The sequence below is a fragment of the Pavona decussata genome, unplaced genomic scaffold (genome assembly GCF_977016875.1).
Source record: "Pavona decussata unplaced genomic scaffold, jaPavDecu1.1 SCAFFOLD_55, whole genome shotgun sequence".
NCBI classification, from domain to species: Eukaryota; Metazoa; Cnidaria; class Anthozoa; order Scleractinia; family Agariciidae; genus Pavona; species Pavona decussata.
In genome coordinates, this window is record NW_028145477.1 from 1,250,287 (window position 1) to 1,264,439 (window position 14,153).

Here is a 14,153-nt window from a genome sequence, read left to right on the forward strand (position 1 = left end):
AAAATGGCTACTATTTTAATATTCTTTTGTTGATGTTCAAATTATTCCTTCTCACCTCGCTTTTGAGCTCAAAAATCAAAAGAATATGTTACCTTGAACGAGGAAAGAAGGGCTTATTTGAATGCAAACAAGAGATTGATATTGCAATGGTAGCCATTTTGGAATAAGGTTTATAAGAGTTGCGCGCTCCAAGTAGTGGGCTCCTACTCAGATCTAGTATTGAATTAATTTCACCGGAGGATTATAATATATCATATTGCTTACCGGGAAAATGGTGGGAATAGAAAACTTGACGCAAGGCCGATATAACTTAGGATTTAAAAATTGTTTAATTTGGTTCACTATTTCTCATGGCCGCTACCAAAATTGGCAAAAAAATACATGTGCACATCCTAAGAAATAGCGTAATACAATGCGTGCCCGGGGGGGGGGGGGGGGGGGGGATAGGACCTAAGCGCTCTAAGGCTGTTGTACCGGCTGATAATTTTTTCGAGATCTCGTCAATGTATGTATCAGGGGCACCCAGCATGTCTTTTCGGTAAATTATCTGTTAGGAAGGTCCTTAATCCCCTAAAATTTTTTAAATGGACTTTTCACCTCGAACTTTTATGACATGGGAAATTTGTAAAAGGCCTAGTTTTTTCGGATTTACAAAAATGTCGTTTTGGGTACCGAAAAAATGTGAGCTAAGATTTTCGAAAAGGAAATAAAACTTAAGGTTTTCGGGAAATGGACACTGGTACTTTCGAAAAGACTCAAGTTCTCCTAGAATGACCAAACAGATAAAAACATTATAGCGCGGCATAAAATCAATCTACCGAGCTTTAAAGACACTCCAGATAGCCTAAAATAGCGTTTCAAAAATTCTGAGGGAAAATTGTCGTTGGGTTCCCCTGATGTATGTATGTACAATAACACTTCCCGCTCTGTTTGGTTCTGATTTCTCCATACGTGACAACCATAAAAAGGTGGAGACTGATCCGAAAACCCCTTAGTTACATCAGTAGTCTCCAGGATCTAAAAGTTGCTTAAGAAGTGAATTATTTATTTATTTATTTATTTATTTATTTATTTATTTATGATAATCCATGTAAGCACAAGAGCAAATGAAGTTATTCTATAAAATGTGGTTTTCAGTTCAGTTTTTCATCTATTAAGGTTTTGAACTGCTACCCTTTCTAAATTATCCTTAAAAACAAAGTTATCGTGCACTATTAATGATCCGTGCGGTACTCCTGACATACACTGAGTATTTCAGAAAGATCTCTAAGGTTTTGTGTTGGTCTGATTTGTTCCAAATAAGGTTCAAATCGGTTCTAGGAGCACTAGAGTTATTCACCATTTTACGGCTTCGCCAAGATAGACTTTAAAACGACACTGTAACGAAGATTTTTACTGTGTTTTGGTCGTAACTACACTGGAACCTCTCCTTACGGACATCTCTATAATACGGACACATCTCTATAACGGACAGTTCACTTGGTCCCTGAGAGACATAAATCCATATAACGCCTACCTCCCTAAAACGGACACCTCTATAATACGGACACTTATTCCTGTCCCCTTGGTGTCCGTAATAAAGAGGTTTTACTGTACTCAAATATTTGACAAGATACTTTTTTCGCTAACATCAAAATACTCTTGGAGCACCGAGAAGTAAATATAAAGTGGTTTCTCCTGAAAAGAACAAACTATAATAAGTATTTTTAGCGATTTCTCCAAGTACGATGGAAGAACTTGAAAAAATGGCCAATTTTTCTCAAGTTTCAATCGGCCATTCCAATCTTGGCCATCCGCGGCCAAAGATAACTAACTCTAATTTCTGTGTAGTACTAGGGTTACTGCTAACAAAACTGAACCATTATTTTAACGATTCCGTCGATGCAAATGCATTTTTCTGCTATTCAAAGTAACATCACAAATATGTGACACCACCACCTTAAAACATTTACAATACTGTTGCGGTTTTCAGATGGATTGGGGCCATTCTCAGTCAGTGCCACAGTAACGGAGGTTGCAGGGATGTTCCGGAGGTGTTCCATTGATGAAGTACAAATAGTAACCACCGCAGTTCAGCACTTGAATGTTGATGGACCAAGAACAGCACCTTGATCCCCAGTGGAAACAGACCCGCTTGGTGACTTTGCCGTCTTGCACCGTGGGGTGGGAACCCTGTAGCCAACCTGTGGCATGTGTCCCACATCTGTAATCAGGAGTACATGAAGTAAGCATTTTTGTTCCAGCGTTTCCTTGGAAACGGAACCATGAAGGGCCAAGGGAGTTGTCACAAAGGAGAGGCGAAGAACCGTACTTTATGTGACGGTCAGCGCTTGTCAGGTTCTGGTAGTTATCGCAATCTAGAACTTGAAATGTATTCGTTAATTAAAAGTCAAATTAATGAATCAGTTAAATTAACTAAGCCAAGACTCTTGCAACGCAAATTTTTAAAAATACAATACAGTACAATAGACTTCACCTGACACAATCTCATACCCAGAGTCCTCAGGCTTAGGAGAGACTCTGGGGTACTGGAATTGTATTACCGCAGGATTAATGCGGTAAAACAATGCAAGTCCGTTACGGGGCAGCCTATCAAAAAATTCAGCACTTAGTTGCTTGCAGCACTTTTTTCAAATTAGTTTTTTTTTTTTTTTGAAAATTTACTTGGTCTAAGAACACTTAATCTTTTTCACTTAATTCTACAGAGCACTTAGTTGCTCTTAGAGCAAATCTCGACTTCAAATATTGTTTAGATAAAAAAAGGTCTACAGTTTATTCTGGCGATCAACTGCTGGCCAAAGAACCTGCGGACTCGGGGTATGAGATTGCACGTAACAGTGATAGAACTGATGATCCTCTGGCACTCTAAAAAAACCAAAAGCTCTGAAAATATAAAATTACAATTACAAAAATTCACTTATATCAGGTATTGTTACACTAGACAATTTTTCTTGCAACTTGTCTCGCAATTTTGTTGCGTCGTTGTGACACAAGTAACTTAAATCGTTGCCTAGTGTAACAAGCTCTGAAATGAACGTGTCTCGCAACATTTCTGTTGCGGTCACTGTTGCGAGAAGTAAAATCGACTTCTACTTCTGGCAATGATTACGGAAACAGCAACAAAAAAATGCAAGACATGTTTATTTCAGAGCATTTTACACTTTGTAACGATTCGTGCAACTTGTGTCGCAACAAAATTGAGAGACAAATTGCAAGAAAAATTGGCTAGCGCTAGTGTAAAAGCGCCTATAGCGCTGTCAGTATACGTAACCAACAGTGCTTTACAACAATGAAACCTTAAGTTAAAATAACTAGCTAAAAAAAGACTTAGACTCCACACAATTATAATTTCTAATAAGGATTTATTTTGATAAACATTTTATATAGAAAATTAACGATTAAAACTTAACACGGCGTTTCGACGAGTTGACACTTGACAATGATGACATAAAGTCCGGCGGTCACGTAACGTTTTTGTCGTTAATTTTCCTTGCAATTATTGCAATTAATTTTGTTCTTAAACTCAGCCAAGGACTGACAACATCAGGCAAATTGTTGCACAAATTCGGGTGCTACATATGGGGCGCCGCTTGTAAATTTATTATTTAGACCAAATTCATGCTGTTTTTCCATTAGTTATAAATAACTTGAAATGATGGAAAAATTATTTACAAATAAGGAGTAAGTATTCGTCAAGTGATATCTAAATCATTAGTTCTTGGCAAACCTGATATGTATATAATATGAATCCCAAAACAAATTATATGTAAATAATTCGCTTGACAACTTCCTTTATTTATAAATCAGGATGTTTCTTAAACATTTATTTACATATCATGAAGTTTGGTAAACCAGTTGTAAATCTACTATATATAAATAATGAAGTTTACCAGGCGCGTAGATTCATTATTTATAAATAATAACATTTCGTCTTGCCGAGTAACAACTATTATTTATAAATAATGAATGTCACCGAGAGTACAAATCCATTATTTACTAGAAATACGTGACTCGCAAAACCTCGCGAAGCTGGGGCTGGGTGGAAAGCCCTCCTTACTCGTATTGTAGCATCAAACGAGGAGATTAAAAGGCGCATAAGATTTTTTTTTGATGAGCATGGTGTTTTCGTAGTTCCACGGGCTAGTTTGCGGTTGAAAATCTATTTCTGACGCGACGTAATGTACAACGGGCGTGCAGCGCTGTCGTGTTCGATGAATTTATTTCCCACGGAAAATTATTTACCGCGGCCACAAAACGTGTAATTTCTTTAATGCAATCTTTCTCAAAAAAGATTTCTAAAAGAAAGGGAAAAGATTCTGGAGAGATAGTTCTGTATCCAGTGAATATTGATGAACATCTGGAACATTACAGTTGAAATTTGATCATGCACGTATATTTTTTTCGATGTATGCAAATTGTGCTCCAGACGACGCCAGACAGTCTGACGACATTGTGCGGACACCTTCAAAGATACATATAAATATATAAATATATTTTTCGCTCGAATTCGCACGGCTTAGCTCCACTCGGGTCGGCTCGGCCCGACAAATTTATTAACCTCGCTAAGCTCGGGCCTTCGGCCCTCGCTTCGCGAGGAATAAATAATGAAATTTCACCTCGCCAAGTGTAAATCTATTATTTGTAAATCACAAACTTCTCGGTTGGATGGAAAATATGGATTGCGGACTGCGGGGTGTGGAAAATGAGGAGTGTGTGGAAATTCATTAACTTTGACAGGTTTATTCATTTCAAAACATTTTAACGTATTTCAAAATAAAAAAATGCTTAGAAATGTTTTACTCTTGATAACTGGAACAAACGGAAGTGTAAAACTAATACGTTTCTAGTCTGGATAGTTTACACGTCCTATCAAAGGTAAAAATTTCCCTGAGAGTTTCTAAACTTTCTTTGTAACTCTCAAATGGGAAAAATTTCCCTGAGAGTTTCTAAACTTTCTTTGTAACTCTCAACTACAACGGTAACCAAACGATAGTAGAGACCTTAAACAACGAGAACGGAGAGGAAAACGCTAGTTTTTGATGCCTGTGACTTGACTACACGACACAAAATCACTTGTCTGAGAGAAAAAAAGAACGCCTCCGGTTTTTGACCGTGACCGCGATGTTAACGTTCTTGCTCTTTAAGGTCCCTACTATAAAAACTACCTGACAACGCGCGTAGTATGATCACATAAATGTTCATTCCTCAACTGTAAACAGTGGTGGCACGTCCTAACTGTAAAAACTACAACGTGCGTAGTATGATCGCATAAGTGTTAATTCTGCAACTCAGACAACGGTGACATGTTAAGTTTGAAAGTTTTCTTTTCGCATTTTGCTTTACCAAACAGAATTAGATCTTACAATCTTGTATAAGATCTAGATCTAGACTCAGCGTCGTGTAATGTGGAAACAACAGCACGGAGACAGCACGCGCAGCCATCCTCACGACGAAACTGGAACAGTATTTGTAAATTTCAACGATGATGTTCAATATGGATACGCTATCGTAGGCCTTGCGTATTCAGGAGCCAAAAATCTGTCTAATGACCTCAAGAGGCCCGAACTTTTTCCTTTCTTGGTCTTCATCAAATTTGAATGTTATCGCAGCTTATTTAACAGACGTGATTTTGGTCTTATCAACTAACGAAAGTGTAAGAGCCGTAAATTTTTTCTCTTACATTTGTTACCCGCGCATAGCGTAATCTCCGCAAATAATGATTAACAAACAAAATTGCTAGTTAATCAAAACACACACAGAAAGATAGACCTATCGGGTGTTCTACCAGCCCGTACAGCTATAGCGTATTTATAAACGCGAACAAATGTGAAACATTTCTAAGTCTACGCGCCATATTTTCTTTCTCTGAGGTTTATGCTGCATGGCGTATCCTGATCACTGAAATTATGAACAAATCAGCAAAAGTCAGGTAGCAAATGAAAATACACCGATCAGTTGAGCAGCTTATCTTCTCAATTACAGATATGTATGTTTAAATCATATTGTTTCAGAACTTCGATTTGTTTGACACCAAGCGCTCTCTAACTACAAAAAGAGATCTCTCTCTAGTGACTCGTTCTATGTTAAGTTTTCTAGAGCCGGTAAAATGTATGCCTTTTTTTCGAGAATCGTTGCCCAAATTTGGAACTCTATTCCTCATCCGATCAACCTACTCAAACGTTCGTCCTTTCGCAAAAAGATAAAGGAATTATTACTAAATTTCTCGCGGTGAGAAGATGATTATGTCAAAGTCTCCCGTCTTACTAAGTTATTTAAGACTTTAGGTTAGCTTCTTTTCGTTATTTTAATGTATTTACTTTGTTTTATGTTAGTTTATCCTATTCACTGTATAGTAGTGTCTTCACTCTTATTTAGTCCATCTCTATATATAGATAAACTTTGTACTTGTAATATGTCGTCAGATCTCCCCGCCTCGATTAGTTCCAAAGCTATTTGCTGGGGAAAAGTAATATAATTATATTTCTAATTTTCAATAAAATGTTGTTGTTGTTGTTTGTTATTGTTGTTGTTTTTATGTAAACTGCGGATTCAATGAAGACTTGCCCGTTAAACATGGGTGTTTTCGCTGAATATGCGCGAAGCTTGGGTGGCAGTAAGTGTTCGTATAGTTTGGGCTATACACTAATGCTCCAGTAGCTTGAACCCTTCATTCGTTTTCATGTTCAGTTATACTGGTATCCGGACATCGACAACATTAACACAGCAATTTAGGGCTAGTTAGCAGTGCTACAAAATAACTGAAATTTTAGATCGTTAACATCCCAGTCACGGTCGAAAACCGGAAGCGTTTCTTTTTTCTCTCAGACAAGTGATTTTGTGTCGTGTAGTCAAGTCACGGGCATCAAAACTAGCGTTTTCCTCTCCGTTCTCGTCGTTTAAGGTCTCTACTATCGTTTGGTTACCGTTGTAGTCGAGAGTTACAAAGAAAGTGTAGAAACTCTCAGGGAAATTTTTCCCTTTTGAGAGTTACAAAGAAAGTTTAGAAACTCTCAGGGAAATTTTTCCCTTTGATAGGACGTGTAAACTATCCAGACTAGAAACGTATTAGTTTTACACTTCCGCTTGTTCCAGTTATCAAGAGTAAAACATTTCTAAGCATTTTTTATTTTGAATAAATGCGTTAAAATGTTTTGAAATGAATAAATCTGTCAAAGTTAATGAATTTCCACACACTCCTCATTTTCCACACTCCGCAGTCTGCAATCCACGTTTTCCATCCAACCGAGAACTTTGTGATTTACAAATAATAAATTTACACTTGGCGAGGTGAAATTTCATTATTTGTAAATAATGGATTTGTACTCTCGGTGACATTCATTACCTATAAATAATAGTTTTTACTTGGCAAGAGGAAATCTTATTATTTATAAATAATGAATCTACGCGCCTGGTAAACTTCATTATCTATATAGAGTAGATTTACAACTGGTTTGCCAAACTTCATGATATGTAAATAAATGTTTGAGAAACATCCTGATTTATAAATAAAGGAAGTTGTCAAGCGAATTATTTACATATAATTTGTTTTGGGACTCATATTATATACATATCAGGTTTGCCAAGAACTAATGATTTAGATATCACTTGACGAATACTTATTCCTTATTTGTAAATAATTTTTCCATCATTTCAAGTTATTTATGTAATATGTCAAAAACTCGGGCTTCGTGCTTTATCACGGGTTCCAAATACCGAGAAACAGATGAAAGCACGAGGCCGCAGGCCGAGTGCTTTCATCTGTTTCGAGGTATTTGGAACCCGTGATAAAGCACGAAGCCCGAGTTTTTGACATGTCTTCTCAAATGAAACAATAAGAAATTAATCTCATTAAAATGCAAATGTTTGATCTCAGATGAAAACCTGGTGGTGTTTCATCTGGTGTTTCATTGGGGTATCAAGATTCATCCACCTGACCGAAATGGAGGTCATTTATTGGCTTTTGACTGCATGAATTATTAATGAGTTTGAGAAAAATAATGGAAAAACAGCATGAATTTGGTCTAAATAATAAATTTACAAACGGCGCCCCATAGCTACATACGTTTTAATTTTTGCTGTTACACTGTTTCTTTCAGTTGGACAACGTAGATAAGCAATAATTAATAATCCAAAACAACCGGTTTCTTCCATGTTTTTCTTACCGGAACAATTGAAACCATTTCCGGTAAAACCAGTTTTACAGGTGCAAATGAATGAACCCACGGTGTTTTGACAGTTGGCGTTGGCATCACACACAGGGACTGAAGCATTGCATTCGTCTGCGTCTGAAATAAATAACCCAAATTCTCTTTTTAAAAACCTTTCCACCCTACCTTAACAAATGCCTTATGAAGGTAGATTTGTAAGAACGGAACCCCTTCTCTCAAATCCTGTCTATTAACCTTTGGGTGGACTGTGAGGCGTATTGAATAATAGTTTTAAGTTACATAAAGCAGTTCTTTTAGGGCTTTCCCAGAATCCTTAGGAGCAGGCATTAACGGCATGGCTTCGTTTAGTTTCGTTTGTGTTACTCGTCTCCTTGAGCACTGCCACCTTTCATAGCGATAAACATGGTGTCAGGAAGTGAACAAATTGAGGAAATATATTAATTAACAGTAGAAGACCGCAAGGTGAGCGACTCTATTAAAAGCTAGTCCCCTGTTGCAGTATTGCAGCGTTCTACGCACTGAACACGTGGACGTTTAACAGCCGCTACACTGGATTTCTGCTTTTGAAAAAACCAGAACTGTGAGTTCAAAGCTTCTCTTTTCATCATGTCAGTCTTTATAATACCGCCACCGCTGCCCATGAATGTAAAGGACGATGTCTCAACGAATTAGAAATTGTTGCAACAAGCCTGGCAATATTACGTTACCACCACTGAGTTAAACAAGAAATCTAAGGAAGTTCAGGCAACTGCACTATACAGCGTGATGGGTTTGGAGTGTGTGAAAGTAATGAACAGGCTAACCACTCTAACCGTTGAGGAAAACGGTGATCCTGAGAAGATTCTGTCCGCTTTAGGCAACCATTTTATGCCTCAAAAACATTTGTTGTTTGAAATAGTCAAGTTTAGATTTGTCAATCAAACTGAACATGAAAATATTGATCAGTATGTTGTGCGATTGCGCCAGCTGGCAGAATCTTGTGAATTTGAGGGTCTCTGTGAAAGTTTAATTCGCGATAGACTAGTTATCGGTACCCGAGATTCAGGTACTAGTTACAGGCTTCTTCGGGAACGCCCAGTCCCCGGTTTAACAAGATGCATAGAGGCCCTGAGAGGAAGTGAATTGTCTAGAAAACACAAAGAGTAGCTTATTAAAAGATGGCGTGAGTGATCCGCAAAATACCGTATATGCAACAGACAATCAAAACCCTGGAAATAAGAAGCAAAGTCGTCGCAATCATGGACATGAATCAAAGCAAAGTAAACAAGAAAAAGAAGTGAAAAGGAATGCAAGTTCTGTGGTACCAATCACTCTTACGATAGAGCGAAATGTCCAGCTTCTGGGAAGACTTGGCAAACAAGGACACTTTGCCATTAAGTGTCAGGAAAAGAATCGTGTCTCATTAGTGCACAAGCTAACAAGGTACATCACACAAGTACAACGCCAGGATATGCAGAAGGTGGTGAATCAGTATGTGAGTCAGCATCTGACTCTGATGAGTCTATCTTTGCCACTAAACGTGTCGGAGTCGTAAGCAGTAACATGGGCAAATCCTCTTTCATGGTACCACTCACATTTCACTCTGAGAACAGCCCTATCATCACAACTCAACTAGAATCAGGGGTAACATGTAGTGCTATGTCTTATACCGACTTCCTAAATATATTGTAGAGTGGGGAAGTCAAGTTGGACACCCCTGGTAGGAAGATAACACTTTTCGACGATGGACGTGTGGCTGACCCATAGAGATCTTACGCTTTCCCAGCTAGGTTGAACAGTCACTCAAAATGCAAGGCATCCTTTGACCTCTTGGAAAGCGCCCCTTGGACCATCGTCGATGGTCCAAGGGATGCATCAAGCAAGGCTGGAAATCTCTAGGATCAGACCAGTTCATTCACTCATTAAATAGTGAAAATTACTAACCCCTCTGAGTCTCATTTGAGAAACTTATGAGAGATTTTGAAGATGTGTTCATTGGTCTGGGTTGCCTTCCGGGGGAGTATCACATTGAGACTGATCCAGACATCAGACCAGTTCAGCATACTCCCTGACGTGTGCGAGTACCACTCAAATCAAAGGTTAAGGAAAAGATTGAGGGAGCATCATCTACGAAACCAAGCTGGCCGACTTGATAACAGCTTAGTAGCGGTGCCGAAACCCGGAAAGTTAAGAGTATGCATAGACCCTCGAGATTTAAATCGAGCTAACAAGAGGCCACAATACCAAATGCCTACAGTCGCTAAAGTTTTGCTAAAGCTAGCCATAGCTAAAGTATTTACTGTCTTGGATATGCGAAGGATAGTTTTTATTTTGTAAAGATAGACGAAGAAAGCTCCTTGCTTACTACATTCTGGACCCCATTTGGAAGGTACCGGTATTTACGAATGCCACAGGGTATCAGCAGCGCACCCGAAGAATATCAACGTCGTCAGAATGAAGCACTTGCAGGTCTCAATGGTGTAGAAGTAATTACAAACGGCATTCTGTGTTTTGAAGATGCCCTAAAGGATCATGACAGCAGTTTACTGAACTTGCTGGACCGTGCTCGCATCATGGATTTTAAGTTAAACAAGAGAAGTTGAGGTTGAGGTTAGACCAAGTTACCGACATGAGCCAATCATTCACATCTGAAGGACTTAGGCCAGATCCTATGAAAGTGGAGGCCATTGCAAGCATGCCTCCACCAGACGACAAGAAAGCAGTTCAACGCCTTCTAGGATGTGTCAACTATCTTTCCAGGTTTATGCCAATAATTCCAGAAGTGTCCGAACCACTAAGCAAATTAACCGAAAAGAATGCTATGCTTTTGTGGGAAAATCAGCGAGAAGCCCTCCAAACCATCAAGAATATGATCCGCTCGACACCAGTGCTCAAATACTATGACGTATCCAGAAAAAAACCACCATCCAATGCGACGCATAAGAGGCTGGCATGGGAACCACGCTTTTTCAGAACGGACAGCCTGTGGCATTTGCGTCAAGGTCATTGTCAGCTGTACAGCGCCGATATGCACAAATAGAAAAAGAGTGCTTGGCGACAGTTTTCGCATGCAGCCGTTTCAATCAGTACCTGCATGGAAGAGAATCAACGGCAGTCGCTACACTCCGCATCAAAACGGCTGCAACGAACGCTCCTTCGATCATAGAAGTACAATCTTCATGTTAAGTACCTTCCTGGATCACAGATGTATATTGCTGATATGCTAAGTTGAACTTACCTCCAAGCTGATCACAGCCAACACGAAAACATCCCAGAGTATCAGATCTTCCAGAACAGACAGGAGCAGTTGTTGTTTCCAGAGATTACTGACATCAATCAAGCTGATTACATGCGCTTATCAAAAGGGAATCGTCAGCAAATCAAACAGTGCACAATCGCAGATTCTGCATTGCAAAGTCTCATGAACATGATTATGACAGGCTGGCCACTTACCAAAGAGGAAGTTTCAGTTTGTATGCCCGAGACTGGAACCACAAAAAAGAGTTAACAGTTCAAGATGGAGTCTTGTAGAAAGGAAAGAAAGTGATTGTCCCTGCTTCTATGAGACCTCAGATGATTGCAAGAGCTCACTCCAGCCACCTTGAGCCTGATGCTTGTGTACATCGAGCGCGTGATGTGCTATTTTGGCCGAGCATGGCAGCTAGACCAAATCAAAAATCAAGTTCAGAGCTGTGAAGTTTGCAATCACTTCTTAGCTAGACAACATAAAGAATCATTGATGACCCACAAAATTCCTGGAATTCCTTGGTCAAAGGTTGGACAAGATCTTTTTTACCCTCGGTGATGAGAACTACTTAGTGACTGTTCATTACTACAGTGATTATTTTGAGCTTGATCTCCTGTCAGATACTACCGCAGAATCAGTGGTAAATGCACCCAAACGCCACTTTGCACTTTACGGCATTGCTGACATGGTTACAGATAATGGTCCACAGTATTCCAGTTCACATTTTGCCAAGTTCTCTCATGAATGGGAATTTCAGCACACTACCAGTTCACCTTTACATAGCCAAAGCAATGGAAGAGCTGAGTCGGCCGTCAAAATTGCAAAGAATCTAGCAAACGAAGTAACAAAAACCTTCAGATGTCCTTGCTCGAGTGGTGTAACACACCTGACCAAAAATTGATGTCTCGAAGGACAAGGACACCATTCCAACAACTGAAACATTACTGAAGCCAGAGGTTATAGATGGAGTGCATGACAACACCAAAAGGAAGAGACCGCAGGCCAACGCCGCATATGACAAGCATACAAAACCATTGCCCGAGCTTCAAGTAGGAGAGCCAGTCAGGCTTCAGCCTGTAAATCCTAAGGGATCTTGGGAGAAAGGTTCGTGTGTAGCAAAAGTTGGACCACGTTGCTTTCTTATTGAAACAGAGAGTGCAAACTTCTACAGACGGAATCGCAAGTTCGTTCGTCAAGATAAAGTCATTACCAGATGCCAAAGCAGATCTTCTTGTGAAACAGGCATCGACAATGAGACAAACTCATGAAAGTCCTCAGCCAAAGTGTACTGCAGTAGAAGATATTTTGACTATGCAGCCACAACAGACTGTTGTTACTCGAAGTGGCAGAACCAGTGTAAGCCCTTCCAGATTTGATGATTTTGTGACCTAGAGACAATGAACTTTGAAGTTTTAACATTTGTTGAATGTACAGCACTGAAGGAAACAAGATGTCGAACTATGAACATTTTAAGAAGTGGAACTTTGAACATTGGTTGAGTTACTGTTAGAAAACAGTTAAAAAAAGGTTTTAATTTATCATGTTAAGTCGGCTTTGTATGATTTTAATTTAACATTTTATTTCTATTACTTGTTCGCTCCTTATCTTTTATCGTTCTAGAAAAAAAGGGAGATGTTACATGAAGTAGTTTTATTAAAGTAATACTGTCTAAATCGACCCATAGAACAAAGAAGCAATAGTTTGATTAGTTGCCGATGTTAGATTAACGATACAAGGTAGGTACAAAGGGCGATGTCGTGTCGATATTGCTGATTTATTCGTGATGATGATGAAAAGTTTGTTTGCCATGGTATTTTTTCTTAAAAGAACAAATTTGATATTTTCTGGATAACTCACCACCCGTTAGCATGTTACAAGGAGCCAAAACACTCTGGCCAGGTTTGACTGAATCGAGCCAGTAGTTACCGCTGACTACATTATCTCCTTCACCAGCCTTGATCTCTAAGCATGATGTAGCAGGTACCTCTGAAATTGAACCTAGAGGAACTGACGAAAAGCAAAGACAGGTTTTATCATGCTACAGTTGCCACGTTTGTTCTCTGTTTCGCACGTTACCCCATCCTCAGAGACCCATGGACAGTCAAATCTCGTCGAGCTAATTTTCCTCCCCTCCCCCCCTCCCCTCCACCCTGACTGAGTGGCCCTGTGTTTGCGTTACTTCAATTAACATAGAGAGTCAATTGGATGCGGTCTGCGTGGGCATTCAAGGCACCTTTTAAGCTTTCTTATTCTAACAATTTAAATGTTATCTTTTTCAGTTTTCACTCTAACCGAAATGTCCTGTGTCTTAGTTTCATTTAATGAAATAATTTGTTTCCTTAACAAGAACGAACGCTGTACCACGCTGTATTAGTATACAATAGCTCGTAGAATGGATACTTCAAAACCAGCCTGGACACCTTATGTTGTTTACACAACAGAAGTCGTATGATTTTTACGGTAAAAGAAGTGTAATTAGTGTACACCTTCAGCCCGGGTCATTTGCTTCATATCTCCTTTCCATATCCATTAGACCAAAGAGGGCCAGCTGACGAAAATTGTAATTTTTAACTTATTCAGAAAATTAGCCATGACAACAGATGACAAGTAACCGTTTTCTTTAGTCTAAATAGTGTAAATCAGTGCCTTACCCCTAAAATGGATGTTCCCTACCTAAATGAAGCACTTTTCTCAGTTCTCTGCCTAACAAATGGGCTTCTGTTCTTGTCTACGTCAGTGGTATCTCTTCCAAAATTACG

At 39.1% G+C, this 14,153-nt stretch overlaps 1 protein-coding gene across 1 annotated transcript in view; it reads right to left on the reverse strand.

Moving 5' to 3' along the window:
* Window positions 1–1,336: 1,336 nt before the first annotated feature.
* Window positions 1,337–14,153, reverse strand: part of LOC146480173 (uromodulin-like) — a 30,081-nt gene continuing 17,264 nt past the window's right edge. Inside the window, exons 3-5 of the mRNA XM_085110043.1 lie at window positions 13,252–13,401; window positions 8,163–8,285; window positions 1,337–2,363 (exon numbers count right to left, since the gene is read on the reverse strand). Of these exons, the coding sequence (XP_084966169.1) occupies window positions 1,990–2,363; window positions 8,163–8,285; window positions 13,252–13,401 (647 nt within the window). The 3' untranslated portion in view covers window positions 1,337–1,989. The remainder of the gene's footprint in view (window positions 2,364–8,162; window positions 8,286–13,251; window positions 13,402–14,153) is intronic.